The sequence below is a fragment of the Ipomoea triloba genome, chromosome 5, assembly GCF_003576645.1.
Source record: "Ipomoea triloba cultivar NCNSP0323 chromosome 5, ASM357664v1".
In the NCBI taxonomy this organism is placed as follows: domain Eukaryota; kingdom Viridiplantae; phylum Streptophyta; class Magnoliopsida; order Solanales; family Convolvulaceae; genus Ipomoea; species Ipomoea triloba.
The window spans coordinates 26,108,290-26,126,732 of NC_044920.1; the positions used below are offsets into that span (position 1 = coordinate 26,108,290).

The following is an 18,443-nucleotide window of genomic DNA, read 5'->3' on the forward strand; positions in this document are numbered from 1 at the left end:
TGAGATATAGGCCCTGTTTGGTAAATAATCAGCCTATCAGTCAATTTTGACTTATTTGACCATTATTAGTGGGTGGGTAAATAATAAGCTTTTTACAATTTCAAAATGCTAAAATTCAAAAGGCTACTCAAAGTAGCATTTTCAATTAACTTTTTGAGAAAAGAAATTATACCAAACAGCCATCAGCTAACAACTAATTTATCAAACAACTTTCTATAATCAGCCAATATTATCAACAAATAATACCTTCTAACCCAAACAGCCAACCCAATCAGCTAACAGCCATTTACGAAACATGACCATAGACCGTCTCATGGATCCTTAGCTTGTTTATAAGATAGGCCAGGTTAAGATCAAATGCAATTTTTATACTGAAAAATGTAATAATACTAATAAGAAATAAAATGTTTATTATTTATATGAAAAAGTGTAATACTTTTAAAGAAAAATATAATATTTAATTTTATATTTAGATTTAGAAGTATGATATGTTTCTTTAAAAATATTATATTTTTCCTTATAAGTAATAAACACTTGTCAACATTAATTATGAGAGAAAATGTAACACTTTTACATCAAAATATAAATGTATTACATTTGTCATCGAAAGTATTACACTTTACATTGTAAGTAACAAATTAAACTAATATTTTATTCCTAATTAATATTATATTTTTCAGTATAATAAGTATTACATTTTCATATTGACATGATCGGACCCTTTTCAATGATAAGGATTCTTGATATATATGGTCTCACACAAGTGTGATTCTTTGATGATAGATTCAAATTTATTATTGCATTGCAAATTTTATATTCTCAATAAAATTTAAGGATGAATTTCATGAACACAAAAACTTGTGTGAGACATACATTTAAATTTGTTAATGAAAATGTAATCTAGCAATCATTGTTTTATAGAACATGGTTCACACAACTGTGTGACTTCTGAACAAAATGTATATTTTTAATATATTAAAGATATAATATTTGTATACTGGAGTTACATTATTTGAATACTGACGGTACATTATTTTGTATATAATATCAAATAATATATATTCAGTACATAAATAATGTACCTTTATTATATTAAAAATGTATTTTTTATTCATGATCCATAATAAATTTCCCTAATTTAATACCATCTTTTTTTTTTAATATTAATATTTGTTTAAATTATTTAGAGTATTTTATTATTCAACTATTGCCTTTTTGAATTAATACTTTATTAAGTTTAATTTTTTAAAAATTGTTGTGGAACAAGGGCATGTTGGTGTTTCCTAGGCTTGCTCCATTAGCCGACTTTAACATTATTAACTAGGAAAATACGATATGTAATCTCATTCTCTATTATCAACTTTTATATTTTCACATTTTAAATTTTGATGTAAACACTTTTAATGAGATTCATATAAAAAAAAATAACTTATCATCAGTGACTGTTATATCAAGGGGTAAATTTGAATGAGTAAGATTTGAAAGTATATGTACTACAACTCTATTAACTATTTTATACAATAATTTACCTTTTAATTTTGATATGTTGCAAAAATGTGACAAATCTAATAACGAATGATTAAACTCGAAACTGTCATCGTCAAATTCATAAAAATGTGATAAGATTAAACGTTATACTGGAAGACGATATTGGGAATGAAGTCAATGGGGAGAGGAAATTAAAGTTGGAACCATATCAGATAAGACGATACAATATAATGAAACTTGGCAGCCAAGTTTTGAAGTATGTAATTTTCGTTTTATTAATTTATTCATTTCTATACGTCATCCTATCATGTACAAATGCATTTGTTAGACAAGTTCAAAAAGAATCTGACTACCTTTATGTTTGATGGTGATATTTTAGGTAGATAATTGACATTTAGTAAATAACCTTTATAAGGCATTATATAATTTTTGATTTATGAAAAAATTTATATCTATTAGTTAAAAATATATTTTGTGATCTTAATTAATAAAATATTTTAAAATTTTTAATTAGATTAAATTACTCTTGATTAATAACTTATCAACTTAAATTGAGAAGGTCTATAAGTATAATCAAATCACTTGGTTATGAGTTATGAGTCTTATGACATAGAATGGCTTAGGTTGACCACATCCCTGCAATTATCTCAATTGCAAGGTGATGTGTAAAATATTATAGTTTTATTTATTTTTTTAAAATTTTTATCGTGTGTTGCAAGCTTGCATATTGTTGACAAAAATTGTTAAAATGAAAATTTTGTCTTGTTTATTTTATTTTATTGTTTTGCTCGGTAAAAAAGACTAATTTTATGTAAATAGAACCTACTTTTAAACCTAGATTAGAATTATAGGGATATAAAAGAAATAATGAATGAATTACAAATTTAATGCTATAGAAATGGAAAATACTACATAAATTCTCAAGTTATACTTCCTATTTCTACTCCCTCACACAAAAATTTTATTGATATTTTTCATGAGACTCACAAGATAAAAATAACCTATCATATTTTATCATATCAGAGAAAAAGTGATGAAATATAAAATAAGAGTTCATATAATAGAAACTATAGAAATAGGGAAATAACTTCAACCTCAGTATCATAAAATCTATGCATGCTAACTAATAGCCATACGCCTATATCATCATTATCCACTACTATTGCCGCCTGCGTTTTGCCGGCAATATTATAATCCATTTACGTTTTGTTTTTTATTTTTTATTTTGAAAGTCATTTAAGTTAACTGTTTTTTTTTTTTTTGAAACATGATAAAATATGAAATTAGGCAAGCACTTTTCCGGCCGGTTCTTGAATTCTTTAAGCTTTGGGTTTGACAAGAAATTAAGACATTTTTTTGAGCGATCATGAATATGTTTTCGGCAACACACGGTGAGAATTATATTTAAAATGGGCAGATTTCTTGTACACATCGGCATTTGACTTTATCTGCTGAGCCATTGATGAGTCACAATAATTTATATTATCTTCTCAAATTTTCTGTCAGGCGGGATATGGGAGACTATCGAGATTGAGGATTCAACCTTTTGGGAAGAGAAGGAATATGTTTTGTTACTATTTAAGGATATATATTTAGTAAATATTATTTTTGTGTAATAACTTATAAATTATATAAGAAAAAATTTATGCGATGAGTTTAATCAATAAATTATTGATAAAAATCAAAGTCGCGATTTTTATGCGAGAATCATATCTACTCACTGAGCTACCATTTTCTCAGCGTAATTAAGGAAATTTTGACATGTAGTTGAAATCGCTTAATCAAACACATATAGGAAAGTTAATAAATCTATGGATTGAATAACTTTATATGCCACGAGGGGATTCACATATTTTTCTTTTGACTTATGTCTTGGTGTCACTATGGCTCTATTTGACATGCATATCTAAAAAGTTAGTAGCTAATAAGCTAATCAAGTGAAATTAAAGTGTTTAATAAAATTAATTATTGAATTAGTTAATAAGTGTAAAAAGACAGAAAATAATAAATTAAGATATTAAGATTTTGATTAATTATGAGTATATAATGTTGTTTTTGTAAATTAATAAAGATAAAAAAAATTAAGAAGCCAAGAGTTTATTAGTAACGTTTGAAAATAAATTATTATTTTAGACTCTCCATATTTTACGAAACATAACTTATAGCTTATTTGTAAATTGTAATTTAAAATAAACCCTGTCAAACAGTGTCTAGGTTTAAACTAGTTTGGTTTGATTTATTTTTTATTTTCTGTCATACGTATAGAAAAAAAAGAGAGTAAATTAGTTAATTTTTATTTGAGATATTTTGTAAATTAGATAAATTGTATTATTAGTGGTCTGTTTATAAATATCATAAACGTAAAATTGATTATTAAATTAATATTTGTAAATCAAACTTTAGTAGTAGTTTTTTTTTTAAATTTATTAAAATACTTAAATTCGACTCACTACATTATTCAAATTGATTAAACTCATATTTAGCTCCATAGTAATTACAACCATAAAACCGTCTCATGATGAACATCAAGAAGACAAGAACAACACTCACATTATTTACTGTACATTGCCAATTCTCTCATAAATAGCTAACTAGAACATATAGAGTGTAATAATTATACATAAATAGATTATATATAGAGAGAGTCAGAAAGAGATATAAAGAGATAGAGAGAGAGAGGGAGGAAATCATTCAAATCAACAATAAAAGAAGAAAAATTAGGAAATAACACAGCCGCCATGTGAAGTGTCATCCACAGCTCTGTAGGAGTTATAATATGCGGGAGCAGGGGGCGGGTACTGTTGCTGATAGTAGTGATACTGCTGATAAGGGTACGGCGGGTAGTACACGAATGGCTGAGCGCCGCCGCCGGCCGCCTGAGCTCCGCCTTTCTTCTTGCCGTCTTCACCTTTCTTCTCATCGCCGCCCTTGTTGTTCTCGTCGCCTTTCTTCTTCTCGCCCTCCTTTGGCCCGGCAGACACTATCTCCGTGTTACACACTTTTCTCAGCTTGGCCACCAGCAACACCGGATCTATGATCCCCGTCACCGTCAATAGTTTCTTGTTCTTGTCCACGGACATCGATTCCACTCCTGCAAATTAAATTAAAGCAAATTCACAATCCAAATCTCTGCACAACTAACTCCACCAGTTTCAAGGATTCTGTTATGGAAACGTAATATATAGTGCGTACCGTATAGTTCGGAGACTTTCTTCATCACTTTTTGCGCGATTTTGTCATCCAAACTCTCCAGTTTTAGCACGATTTTCTGAAATTAAACCATCACAAAATCCTTCAAGTTTCTGTATTTCGATCTTGAAGATCAGATCGAATTCATAACTTTACTGGCGCAAAAAGGAAGGAAGGAGAGCTTACCATCATTTTGAGTTGAATTGGTTTGATCGATCGTCTTGGAGAGAGTCACTGATGATGAAGACCTCTGTTTCTAGAGAGAGAAGATAAATTGATGGAGTGGAATTTAGCATTGAAATGTATTATTAAAGGAAATGGACATTGGACAACGCTACATCTATTATTATTATTATTATTATTATTTTTTGGGTATTGTATTGTATTAAAACTAATGCATTCATTTCTGTATGCTTGATTGTTTTACATGATTTATTATCAGCACACTAAAAAAATAAATATTATATTTTTATTAAATTTTGTATGCTTCATCAAATGCTATTTTGTTTTTTCTTTTAATTTTTTAAAATAATAATTAAAATAATTTTTTTTATATAATTTGACATTATGACATCATATTTACAGAAAATTGGAAGTAACCTGTAAAACAATGTTATTTGTACAATTTGTGAGTTTTTAATGGTTCAATTGTACACTTTTTTGTTCAATGGTTTAATTGCACAATGTGTAAAAGTTCGATGATTTATTTAACATTTTTTCCCATTAAAAATTGGAGTTCCTAAATCAGAACAGAAATCGAATTTTTTCAAACCAAACCGACCTACTGTTAAAACGTTCACATAGGAGTAATGTTTCTAAAGAAGCTAAATTGGATAGATGCATGATTAATGATGCATGGCTACAAAACCAACTTACATGTTATACTGTCTTCTAAAATATGGTTTGTACATCGGACCACTTTCTGATTGTCATTAGTCTATCCGGTCAAACAAAAAAAATCTGGAAATTGCCTTTTTTTTTCCTTTTCAAAATAGGAGTAGCAATTTTATTGATATCAAGGACCTAAAAGTGATCACAAAGAGGTCCAAAGCCTTGTTTCAAAATAATAATAATTATTAATAAACCAACAAACACATAAAAGGCCCAAAGCCTTATCCTACAACTCCAACAAGAAATCGCCTTTCTTTTATTTTAGCTTAGGGTGCTTCAAAGGGCTTGAAGTTGTAGGATAAGGATTTGGGCCTTTTATGTGTTTATTGGTCTTTCTTCTTTTATTACTGTATTATTTTTTGAAACTAGACTTTGGACGTCTTTGTGACCACTTTTAGGTCCTTGATATCAATAAAATTGCTAGTTGAAAGAAAAGTTTTTTTTTCTTTAACCAAATACATTAATTACAATTAGAAAATGCTTTGTATAGATCATATTTTAGAAGCAACCTGACATGTAAGTTAGTTTTGTGGTTTTGCAGCAATGCATCATTAATCATGGGTTGATCCAATTTAATTTTGTATAAATTTGAAATGTAACTTATTGACGGTAATAATGTTATCGGAATAATATTCAGATAAGTAGAGTACAATAGTTTGGTACAATAGTGTTTGTGTGTCAGAAAACAAGAGACTCCCCCTTCATTACAAGATTCGTTCTTTATATTGAAGGTGCAACGGCTCTTCTTTTGGTTAGTATAACGGACTCGGGTAATAATAGTGGGATGAGTAATGATGGGGAGCTGCTGGGTAATTCCACTCTTCAATATGTCGGAGTAGTGCACTTTTATGTGGCTGTTTGGCTTCCTTGTGACAGCTTGCTTCGAGGTCGGGTGTGCTATTGCCCATATCTTGTCACTTATCTATTTATTTATATGCATTTGCAATAAGGGTCAAAAAGACCATCGAATTGCACACAATAATGCAATTAAGACACTGAATTAAAAAAAACTACAATTGAATTCCTAAAGTAACTAATTTTATGCAATTACCTCAATTTACATGTTTTTTCAAGTTTCTAACAAGTCACTCAAAGTTTAAAAGATTTTTTAAAATTTAAAATATTGAGAAACATTTTATTGAAACATCATCGCACTATAACTCATATAAAATACGAAAACTATAGTTATTCGGGATTTTAAATTCAAATTCGAGCAACCAAAACAAAGCAATCATATGTATATTTAAAAAAATAAAATAAAAATATATACATATATAAGAGAACCCTAATATCGAAGTGACTGTCTTTGAGAGTTTTGATGGTGAGCTTTATCTAGATTAGGACAACAACCAACAATTGCAAATGCTGCTGCTTTCACCAATCGAAAGAGTGAAGAAGATATTTATACTTAAAATCAGTGGAAATTATTTTAAAGAGAAAAAAAAAAGTTTTTGGGTTTGCAGCAAAAATAGTTAAAAGAAATATTTGATATCAGATTTTTCAGGTTGCAATTAAATTTAAAATATTTTTTTAAAAAAATTATTTTTAAAATTTTTAAATTTGGAATGACCTGTTAGAAAATTGAAAAACATGTAAATTGGACTAATTGCATGAAATGAGTTAGTTTAGAAACTCAATTGTAGTTTTTGTTTAGGTTCAGTGGCCTGATTGCATTATCGTGTGCAATATGATTTATTTGACCCTTATTCCTATGAATTTTATAAAACATAAATCTATAGATTGAAGACACTTGATAAAATTGAACGAAATGTTAAATTTACCAAAATATTTGTAATTTTCATAATATTCTAAATAATATTTCATAATAATCTAAACATTTAAATTTCAAAATATTTTATAATAATCTAAAATTGTAAAATTCTTTAAAAAATAATCTAAATTTTTTGGATAACATTTATTTTGGTATTTAATCTAGTTCGTTGATCTTTCTTTACCAACATTATTTATCTCTTTTGTTTTGCTATACTCTTAGAAACTAGTTTTCGCTTGAACTTTGCTTGGGATTTTTTTTTTAAAAAAGTTTTTTTTTTTATTTTTTTTTACTTGAATGATACGATTTTTATAAAATAAATAAATATGTATTAATTTTGACAAACTTACTTTTTTTTCTTTTTTTTTTTGAGATCTTGTGAATTTGGACTCACCTATAAAATTAAAAGAAATAAAATATAAATTAGAAAAAAAAAATAAATAAATAAATAATAATAATAAGGTTACTTCAAAAACATAATTCACATATAAAAGTATAATTTATTATTCCGTATAATTTTAAAATTTTCTTAACTAACCAATCAAATAGGTTTACAAAACCTAATACTTTAGATATTAATTTTTATATTTCAAGAATTATATTTCAACCAAATATATATAAAATTAAGTTTTCATATTTTACATTATATTTTCTAACCCAATATATTTGCCTGGGAGTTACAAACTTAGAAAACACATGTAGATCAGCACAAGCAACTGATGAGGAAATGAGGAATAGTCAAAACGCTATAAGCCTTGTTTCAGTTGTTTGCATATATCCATTATAATTTGGGCAAAATTATTGTTTCGAAATATACAATGACCTTAGATAAACTTGAATTGCTGAATAAGTGGGGTTCAGTTGATTATTTTGATGATTTGAATTTCAAACTAGAATTACACTCCAATTCAATCTCTTCCTAGTACCACCATGCATGCATCTCATCACTATCCAAATCCTATGCAACTTTTCAGTATTTGTCCACAATCTACCATTCAATAACCAACTGAATTGACCGTACAATCTACCACACAGGAACTAATTGAGCCGCTGGTGATATGATGTTTTTCTCGGCATCGTCCATTAGCCACAAGCTCAGGGAGCCAACTTCATTCTTTGGCACAAAACTATGGGTTGCAATTCTGATTTGGATGGCTTTTGTCACAGCATTTTCTCTGCTCATCATCACTCTTTGGATCACTTGTTCGAGACGCCGAAAGGCCCTGCCATCAAAGCAGCCTGGCTGCCTTTGCTCTTACAGTGGCCCTTCAATGGATAGAAGGCTGCTTTCGCGGAATGGGAAGGAGAACGAGCTCGATTTGGTGAGTCTAGAGAAGCTGCAGGCAATAGATTCTGCTCATTCATCGAACCTTCGGGGGGCGAGTGAAAAGATGATGATGATGATGAGAAATTGTGTGGAGGATAAAGAGGGTTGGCCTAGCCACAGGTACACCTTGGATGAAATGGAAGCTGCAACAAATGGCTTTGATCCCAGGAATGTGATCAGCTGTGGAGATCATGCCATTGTTTATCATGGTGTGTTGTTGAATAACATTCGAGTCGCTGTGAAAAGATTGCTGAGTAACAGGTTTAGTTACCCTGATGATTAAATATAAATGTGTAGTCCAACTATCAGCTTGTGCAGTTGACAGAATGTCAGCCGAAATGGAATTTGTTTTTTTTTTTTTGAACTTTTCTTGATTTAACAATGAATTACAGGGGTAAAGCTGAGGACTTTATGAGACAGGTAGAGGCAGTTTGGTGTATCAGACACAGAAACTTGGTGAAATTGCTAGGCTTCTGTGTGGAAGGAACCTACAGGTGCCACAGCTTTTCTACTCAAACTCTGAATTTACTGAAACTGTGCAGTAAAAAAAAAAAAGAATAATATTTTTTGTTTGATATTTTGCAAAGGAAAATCATGTTTAGAATGCACAATCTGTATGTTCTAATGAATTATGTTTGTTGATTATGTTACCAAACTGCACAGTGCCACTAACCATTATCTGTTATAGGGTGCTTGTGTATGAATATGCAGACAATGGTACTCTAAAGCATTGGCTTCATGAATGCACATGGGAACTTAGCCCATTAACATGGAACATCCGGATGAATATTATTCTAGGCGTCGCAAAAGGGTAAGAGTGATCGATTGACCTTCTTGGTTTGAGTTAAACTGAACTGGTTAATTATGAGTATGCTGACCAAAATTTGAAATCCGGGTAAGAGTGATCGATTGACCTTCTTGGTTTGAGTTAAACTGAACTGGTTAATTATGGGTATGCTGACCAAAATTTGAAATCCGGGTAAGAGCGATCCATTGACTTTCTTGGTTTGAGCAGAACTAATCTGGTTAATTATGGACACGCAGCCTAATCTAGGCTGGTTTACTTTCTTATGGTCCTTTAAACTGACCCAGTGTCCGCCTTTCTTGGGCAGTCAAAATTTGAAATCCCAACCTAGGAGTAATCAATAATGAAGCATATATAATGTGAATGGTTTGTGGATTACGTACTGCAGTTTAGCATTCCTTCATGAGGATACAGAGCCTGCAGTGGTGCACCAGAACTTAACATCAAGCAAAATACTACTTGACAAGCAATGGAATCCCAAGGTATTAGATTTTGGCATAACCAAGCTCTTAGATTCTGAGTGGAGTCCCACCATGTCATCTCATGTTCTCGTTTTAGACGAGAAGAGCGATGTGTATAGCTTCGGCATACTTATCATGGAGATCATATCTGGAAAGGCTCTTATATTCGACACTGCTACAGAAACCGAGGTCAGTGTTTTCATGTAGTAGTAATCCAACTATCAGCTTAACAAATTAATTTAAAAAAATGCAAATTATACTCATGGATAATGCAGGAATGCTTGATTGATTGGATAAAAAGCATGGTTGAGAAGCATAAATATGATCAGCTGGTGGACCCCAGGCTGCCGGAAATGCCGTCGCCGGTGGAATTCAAGCGCATTATACTCATCGCTCTCCGGTGTGTTGATCCAGATGCCGGCGACAGGCCCAAGATGGGGGAAGTGATCCACATGCTAGAGCCTCGTGACTTGCTTCTCAGTGATGTAAGAACACTACAAACTAAACTAGATTATATTAGATTAGATACATAAACAAAATAATGATGTTTTATATATGTTGTCATGTCTGATATTTAATTTGTGAATAATATAATGCCCGCAGGAACGTGTTATTAAGAAGCAGACCTCTCGTCGCAGTTCTGTGAAAGAAGACGATCTGCTGCCTCGTTAGGAAAATTAAAATTACATTATAATAGAGTCTGTAATACTAAAAAAAAAAAAGCTACCAATTTTTCCTGCATATCTTTCAACAATATTTGATTTTTTCTTATCTTAAAATCTTTAATATTTCGACACTGTATTGGCAGTTCATTCGTGACTGGCATCAGATGGTTTATCAGATTACTGGGAAATAGAAAATGCTAGCTAGCTGCTAGTCATATGTAGCTTGAGAAACCTTGAAATGTGAGGAAAGTAATGGGTGTTTTTTTTTTTTTTTTTTCTTTTCTTGTTAATGAGAAAAACTCGAAGTCACTGTTTGAGGGTGTGTGCAGTAAACACCGCACACTCACTCGATCATTCTTTTTACGCATCAAATCCCACTTTTAAGTAATTAAAGTTTCATCAATAATTAAGTTTCATAAATCATATTTACTATATTAAATGGTTAACAAATCCGACATTTATTTTTCAACTATTATCATATTTAGTCCTATTATTTTAAGGGATAAGGATCAAATAGACCCTCAAACTATAGTTCATTGTGCAGTTAGGCCCTTCAACTTCAAAAAGTTCCAATTAAGCCCTCAAACTTGTTATTTTGAATCAAATAAACCTTTGAACTCATTTGTGACCTATAATTGCAAGTTAATCAAAATTTCGGGGCGTACCTCAGGCAATGAACCCTACCATGGTTGGCTTCTTGACTAAAACAAGGTAGTTAGTCATATTATAACAATTTTCGTCGCACAAAGTGTGCCCTTAGAACCTATCTTACACGTTATAATAACCTACATAATCTTCCATTCAAATCTAAAACCAACCCCTTCACATCATTGTGGCCCACCATAATACACTGCAATAACGAGAAACGGATTTGTTGGCAGATTGCCATTGCACCACTCCACTAATCCTACGTCAAACTCAACAAAAAGGAAACAAAAGGAGGTGCTGGGAACACGAAAGAAAAGAATGTTATCTTATTGGAAAGTCAACAGTGCTGAGTGGTGCACTTGTCGACCGGGAACCTGGGCGTGGTATGGTTGTTCTGCTGCCGCGTGTAACAGCTCATATAATTGACAGCAACAAAAAAGTGAGATAAATAGAGGGTGTTGCCTGCCTGCCGCCCTTCCCTCACTTTGCACTCATTTTGTTGGCTTCAATAATTTTCGAGATTTCTGTTAGGATTAGACCTAACTTTCCGCGTGACCGTTACATACAATTTTGTAATTTGATTTGTTACTATTTTTGCTATATATATATTTTTAAAAAGTGTGATGCATAGCACAGATTGAACAATGTGATGCATGCATACATTGAATTTGACCAATTGGGTAAAGTTATATGCAAAGAATTGTCTTGGAAGAATTTTGTTAATAATATAAGAATGATTATGATTCTGCTTAATATGGCTTAATTGGTTCACAAAATTGAAAATGAAAAATAGTTTGGTTAATTTGAGGTGGGTCGATCACACTTAGTAATTAGCACTAATTTTTATATTTTGATTTGCACTACTCCCATATATAATTGCAAGAGAAAGTAATTTCTAAACTAAATTTACATATATACTACTAATGCAAAACTATATGTTTTTTTAATATTGGACAAATACTACTTAAAATCCTTTCAAAGTAAACATCTCACTTAAGATAAATCGAATCCACTATCTGTCTCAAATCAAAAGTCAACTTCACGAAAATGAAAAGAGGACCTCTCACTTAGGAGTGTCATAACTATGCCGCTTGACCACAAGGTTTTAATTTGGCAAACCTTTAAAAGTTTCTTTTTGTATTAATCTAATGTTATTACAAGTGTGATGTGAGTAAGAAGAAAAGTAGTCATGTCTCTTTTCATACAATAATTAGAGCTTATATAGTGTAGATATAATGGACAAGAGCAATATGGTCTAAGCAAATCAACTAGCCTAGGTATAACTTAACCTCATGCATGCTTGATTATTAGCCCAAAATGTATGGATGTAATAACAATTCCATATCGGACTTCATAAGTTGAGACCTTATAAATTTGCTTTGAGCTTATACTCAGCTGATTCGAGTTAATTAACTTCTTGGGACATTTGTCATTATTGTCTTATTGTCATCTTATATGGTTATTTTGGCGTACAATTAGTCTACTTTCTACCCGTTAACTACTTTAATGTTATAGTAATTATAACCACTTAAGGCTAGCAAATGATCGAGCCACTAAAAGAAGCCATTAAAACTTCATTGGTTAAACCTCATATGTTAATCATAATGGACGTAATTCGCTAATAATGAGTTAGACTTAACAGGTTGAGGTATATACCTCATCAGAGTTATATGTGACTCTTTAATCTTTTTTTCCCGAAACTTCATCTAAATAGCTAATTGCCTTAATCAAACTCTCTATGTGCCAATCATTTAAAAGACGTTTTTATTATGAGGGTCTAAAATACACTAACTTAAAAATAATTTAAAAATAAAGAATAAAAATTAGAAGTAAATTTGAGAGTCGTGAGGAGTTCCCTACATTATGCACATAAATGGTCTTCATCTCCTTTGATAGGTTAATGTCTCCCACGGACTCATATTCCCATTAGAATTATATTAGAGTATGACTTTAAAATTATTGGTCGAACCAACTGAATTAGTCCGCAGCTATTGTATTTTCTAAATAAGCCCTCACTATTGGTCTTTGTTTTTTTTTTTTTGTTTTTTTATCAAGCCTCACTAGTGGTCTATTGGAACCACATCCTAGACCTCTAGTGTCTATCTTGTAATTTGAAGAAAAGTTGGGACCCATGTGCTAGTTTTGTCGTGCAATTGATTTGAGAATCGGGTCGAACCCATCAGCCAGGTACTCAACCTTAAGCACACAGGACAACTCTTTGCCGTGTTAGAACATCGTTGTCCGTAAACTAACATGTGGTTTTCCTGCATTTAAACTCCCCAAAACTCGCAAACTTTTCCATTCTGAATTCTCCTCCAACCTTCCAAAACCGCCTCTCTCCTCTCCTCTTCTCCTCTTAACATTTTACAACCTCCGCCGTCTATGGCGGTCGGAATTTCCATTGCGGCCACCTCTCGAACCGTCTACAACTGCCAGTTCTCATTGGTCCGCCCCGCTACTCACTGCGCTTCCCCGCCGAGTTTACTGTTTAGTCCTTTAAGTCGGCGATTTCGCGGTCTGAGCTCTCGAAGAAAACCTAGCCTGACTGTCTGCTTCGTTCTGGAAGATGAGAAATTAGAGTCCGGAGTTGAAATTCGGGCCGAGGAGATTGAGAAGGCGATAGAGAAGCAGATCTCGGCTTCTCGTTTGGCCGAGAAATTGGCCAGGAAAAGATCGGAGCGCTTCACTTATCTCGTCGCCGCCGTGATGTCCAGCTTGGGGATTACGTCCATGGCGGTTCTCGCCGTTTATTACAGATTTGCTTGGCAAATGGAGGTGCTAATTGCTAATTTCTAAATGCTAATACAAAATTAATCTCTCTTTCTATCTGCTTCAATTCTCACAACTAACCCTATTACATTGAACACTTTGTCTCTAAATCTACTTTTAATAATTGATTTTTTTTTCAGGGAGGGGAAGTTCCATATACTGAGATGTTCGGGACATTTGCTCTCTCCGTCGGAGCCGCGGTAAGTATCTCCGCAATTCCGTCTTAGGCAACTCCGAAAAACACAAATGTTTGGTCGGTTATTGATAGAATTGGGATGTGTGGTTGAAATTTTCAGGTGGGAATGGAATTCTGGGCCAGATGGGCTCACAGAGCGCTATGGCACGCTTCGTTGTGGCACATGCACGAGGTCTTGCAATTAATTAATTACTCAATCTTCCCTTTATTAATTTCTATTTCGTAGTTGTTAAGAATATTAAATAAACTCTGGTCTCTGCTTTTTCCTCCTTTCCTTCGAATTCTCGTGCATTTGTCTCTTTAACAACCGACTAACCTTAAAGTGAAGTGATTAGAATGGTGTTTGTTACCTGCTTAGTAGCTGTATTGTAACGACTTGAGACAAAACAATGAGATGATATCGTAAAAAGTGATTTGGTTTTGTACAGTCTCACCACAAACCAAGAGAAGGACCGTTCGAGCTCAACGATGTTTTCGCCATAACTAACGCTGTCCCTGCCATCGCTCTCCTCTCCTACGGTTTCTTCCACAAAGGTCTCGTTCCTGGCCTCTGCTTCGGAGCTGTAAGTCCACCCACTCAATTTCACCTACCTTTTCCCTTTAAATTCAAATTGAATGTAGAATCTTGACTGTTTGAATAGTACTCTCTATGTCCAATTTTATGTGTCGAATTCGGGTGTCGGGTTGAGTTGGATTTGAACATAGTAAGTCTGACAGATAAAATGAGACATATGAAGTATAATATTCATATTGTACTAATTGAGTTTAAATAGGAGTATTTAATTTAAATGTAATTTTTTGAGTGGTACCAAGTATAACTAGCTATAATTATAGATGTTATTTGGGTTGTATTCGATAAAATCATGAATGTTACTTTAATTGTATCAAGTACGGTTAATAATTTATTTTCATAAAATTTGATGCAACTAAGCATATTATCAATGTCGATTAATAACTTAGAATTCATTTATTTATTTATTAGTTAGTAAGCTAATGATTTCTAGTTCATTTATTTATTAGTTAGTAAGCTAATGATTTCTAGTCTAACTTATTTAAACGTTGAACATAAGATCATGAAAATAGTGTTTTTAGTGTATTGAAGATTCATTAGTTGATATATTATATAAAAAAAAAAAAAAAAGCATTCAATACATTAATAATAAATCTTTAGTATTTTTTTTTTTGAAAAGAATCTTTAGTATATTAAAAATGAACATTGATCTAAGTATAGTTTTTCGTTTCGAATCATTAATAAAGTGATAGGATTTGATTGGTGTTGGGGTTAAGAACTGTATGGATAAAACTGTCACTCAATTTTTCAGTCAACAACTTTGATGATTGAATTTACGCTAATTTACTATTGAAGGACTAAAACGTCATTTTCCTTATATGTTCTTTTTTTTAATTTGAAACTTTTTCGCCAATACTTGGTGTTCCGTGATTGAGCCAACTGGGGCAATAAACATTTAGGAAAACGTTAGTGGACTGGTACTAGTGAAAAGACGAAAACGCCATTGGTGACGAGCCATGTGCAAATTGTGTGTGGTTGCAGGGGCTTGGAATCACAGTGTTCGGGATGGCCTACATGTTCGTCCACGATGGCCTCGTTCACAAGCGATTCCCCGTGGGGCCCATCGCCGACGTGCCTTATTTTAGGAGAGTGGCTGCGGCACACCAGGTAATTTGTTACGCGCCACAGTCCCAATGCACAGTAGTTTTAGTTAAAATGCTCCATATTTTATTCCCGACCCGAATTTCAACGACTCTCTCTAGTAACCGATTCTAACGGCCTCCATTTTCTTTTATTTTAATTTAATTTGGTGTTTGCCATTTCAGCTTCACCATACCGACAAGTTCAACGGTGTCCCATATGGCTTGTTTTTAGGACCCAAGGTAACTAAGGGTGTGTTTGGTTGAGAGGTTTAGGCATAAGGAATGAGTATGAAAGTGATTGCTAGTGTTTGGTTGATAGGTTTTGAGAATGCTACTATGGGTTTGGAATACCCCATTAATGAGAAAATCCATACCCTTATTAAATAAGGGTTTCATTTCATTTCATCATTTCTTCTCCAACTATTAATAATAATTCCCATTCCACCCAACTACCAAACATGCTAAATACTTTCACCAAAACCCATTACCCTTACCAAGTATTTGATACCCATTCCGATTCCGATTCCCGCACCCTAATTAATCCAACCCCTAAATACAATTATATATATACCCAGTATCTTCTCGGTTTGATTTTCTTCAATACCAATGTATCTGACACCTGATACAACTTCAAAATGAATATGAAAGATTTTGAATTTGTACTAGTTCGTAATATTTGCCTAGTATAAATTTGAAGTCTTTTTCAAAGGATTTTTGCTTAACTTGTATCATGTACTAACAGTATTAGTGTCGATTGATGCCGGATGGCAAATAGTTGACCATGGAGAATTATTTTGGTGCATGCAGGAATTGGAAGAAGTTGGAGGGCTAAACGACTTGGAGGTCGAAGTCAACAGAAGAATCAAGAGTAAGGGACGATAATGATCATAACATGCATCCCAAGCTAAGGGGGGTTTTGAGGCATAAAATCTTTATGTATTCATAATGTAGAGGAAAAGAAAAAAAGAAAAACGTTATTAATGAAATGATCTCCTACTTTTTGCCTCCAAAATGCTTGTTTAAATTTATTTAGAAGTTATTGACAACAGCATCCAAACTACTAACGAATAAACGCAAATTAAAAAGTTAAATAATAATGCTGAAACACATAGAGTCAACGCGACTCATACTGGGAATCAAACCTATGACCTTTCACTTGGAAGGCCATAGCTAGGTGTCGCTTGACCACAAGATCTTTGTCTAAGTCAACGTGTTTTAATTATATATCAATTGACATAAAATCTCGACAAATATGACAATGAGGTCCCATGCAAAATAAGTTTGCACTCGTTCAAATTTGTGAAATTTTGGTTTAAGGATACGTATATGTTTTTCTTATTTTTGGATGATACTGATAATTTGTCGTCACTATTTGAGTGTGTATAGGATAAATTAAATTTTGCATGCATTACAATCTTAGCTCGCAAAGGATCACATGGAGATATTTTTATGTTCACGTATTGTTATGTAGGAAGCGCATGCATTATACATATGTCAAACTCGTGTAAACAGCAGTCTTGAACGTGCCCGCGGGCAGCAGGCTAAGCTTACAACTTGCTTGTGCGTGTGAATTTGGACGGTTGAGTGTTGTTCATGTCAACGGTCTATTTTTCGTTCCATTAAGGATCCGATATGATACGTAACATACATAGACACAGTACATTTTTTTTTTCGCATGAAATGTTTTGTAGGAGGAAGTGAATGAGACGTACAACGACATGGAATTATGTAGTAACAAAATTTAAGAATTGTGAAAGAGACTCGAGTATTAATCCACAAAACAGACACTGGAGATTTTTTTTTTTAAGATTGTTTAATTACTAGTCAATTACGAATCGAATAATAATTTTTATTGATTATATTAGTCTCTCTCAACTCATAACCTTGTGATCAAGTGACATAAAGTGACTCTCCGTCTCTCCCAATTAGGAGGTTATGGATTCGAGCTTTAGAGGGTTCAAAAAAAAAAGTCTAGTACTGAAGCACAAAGAGTCAACAGTTGCCTTCACTAAAGCTCGAACCCACTCCCATCATCCATGTGAGAATGTAAACCAAGACACCGAATGCCTAGACCACAAGATCTTTGGCAAGGAGCCATTTAAATTTTCTACAATAATAACCTTTAAATTTTCTACAATAATAACCCAACACTTCAGTAAGTGGCTAGTTTGGTTCTTTATGAACAAACCAATCACTTTATTAATAAGTGAATAACTAAATAGGTTTCATTTTCATATAAAAAAACTAAAACTAAATAGGTTTCATCAATAATTGAAAAGTTAAATTTACATAACGGTTATGGAGTAATAAAAATATTATTTTTCCTAACTTTTATTTAGCCTAATAAAAATATTGTTTTTCTTCGCACAAAGTGTGCTCTTAGAACCTATCTTACACGTTATAATAACCTACATAATCTTCCATTCAAATCGAAAACCAACACCTTCACATCGTTGTGGTCCACCATAATACACTGCAATAACGAGAAATGGATGGATTTGTTGGCAGATTGCCATTGAAGCATACTCCACTAATCCTACGTCACACTGCAATAACGAGAAATGGATGGATTTGTTGGCA

The 18,443-nt window shown here is 32.5% G+C and overlaps 3 protein-coding genes across 5 annotated transcripts; 2 read left to right on the forward strand and 1 right to left on the reverse strand.

Annotated features, from left to right (window-relative positions):
• Positions 1 to 3,942: 3,942 nt before the first annotated feature.
• On the reverse strand, positions 3,943 to 4,996 carry LOC116019330 (heavy metal-associated isoprenylated plant protein 13-like). Its single transcript, XM_031259488.1, has 3 exons — positions 4,864 to 4,996; positions 4,681 to 4,756; positions 3,943 to 4,579 (listed from the first exon to the last, which is right to left on the reverse strand). The coding sequence occupies exons 1-3, from the start codon at positions 4,867 to 4,869 to the stop codon at positions 4,206 to 4,208; spliced, it is 456 nt and encodes a 151-aa protein (XP_031115348.1). The 5' UTR covers positions 4,870 to 4,996; the 3' UTR covers positions 3,943 to 4,205.
• Positions 4,997 to 8,397: 3,401 nt separating this feature from the next.
• LOC116020479 (probable serine/threonine-protein kinase At1g01540) lies at positions 8,398 to 10,604 on the forward strand. Its single transcript, XM_031260952.1, has 6 exons — positions 8,398 to 8,927; positions 9,059 to 9,160; positions 9,355 to 9,477; positions 9,860 to 10,121; positions 10,208 to 10,417; positions 10,536 to 10,604. Exons 1-6 carry the CDS (start codon positions 8,398 to 8,400, stop codon positions 10,602 to 10,604), a joined length of 1,296 nt encoding a protein of 431 aa, XP_031116812.1.
• A 2,929-nt stretch (positions 10,605 to 13,533) lies between these two features.
• Positions 13,534 to 16,875, forward strand: LOC116021238 (beta-carotene hydroxylase 2, chloroplastic-like). 3 transcript variants are annotated; one of them, XM_031261850.1, is made up of 7 exons: positions 13,536 to 14,020; positions 14,155 to 14,214; positions 14,311 to 14,382; positions 14,639 to 14,773; positions 15,763 to 15,888; positions 16,047 to 16,103; positions 16,671 to 16,875. In XM_031261850.1, the coding sequence occupies exons 1-7, from the start codon at positions 13,628 to 13,630 to the stop codon at positions 16,743 to 16,745; spliced, it is 918 nt and encodes a 305-aa protein (XP_031117710.1). In that variant the 5' UTR covers positions 13,536 to 13,627; the 3' UTR covers positions 16,746 to 16,875. The 3 variants fall into 3 exon arrangements, with proteins under 3 accessions (XP_031117712.1, XP_031117711.1, XP_031117710.1); XM_031261851.1 differs by lacking the exon at positions 16,047 to 16,103 and having other exon boundaries at positions 13,535 to 14,020; XM_031261852.1 differs by lacking the exons at positions 15,763 to 15,888; positions 16,047 to 16,103 and having other exon boundaries at positions 13,534 to 14,020.
• Positions 16,876 to 18,443: the final 1,568 nt, after the last annotated feature.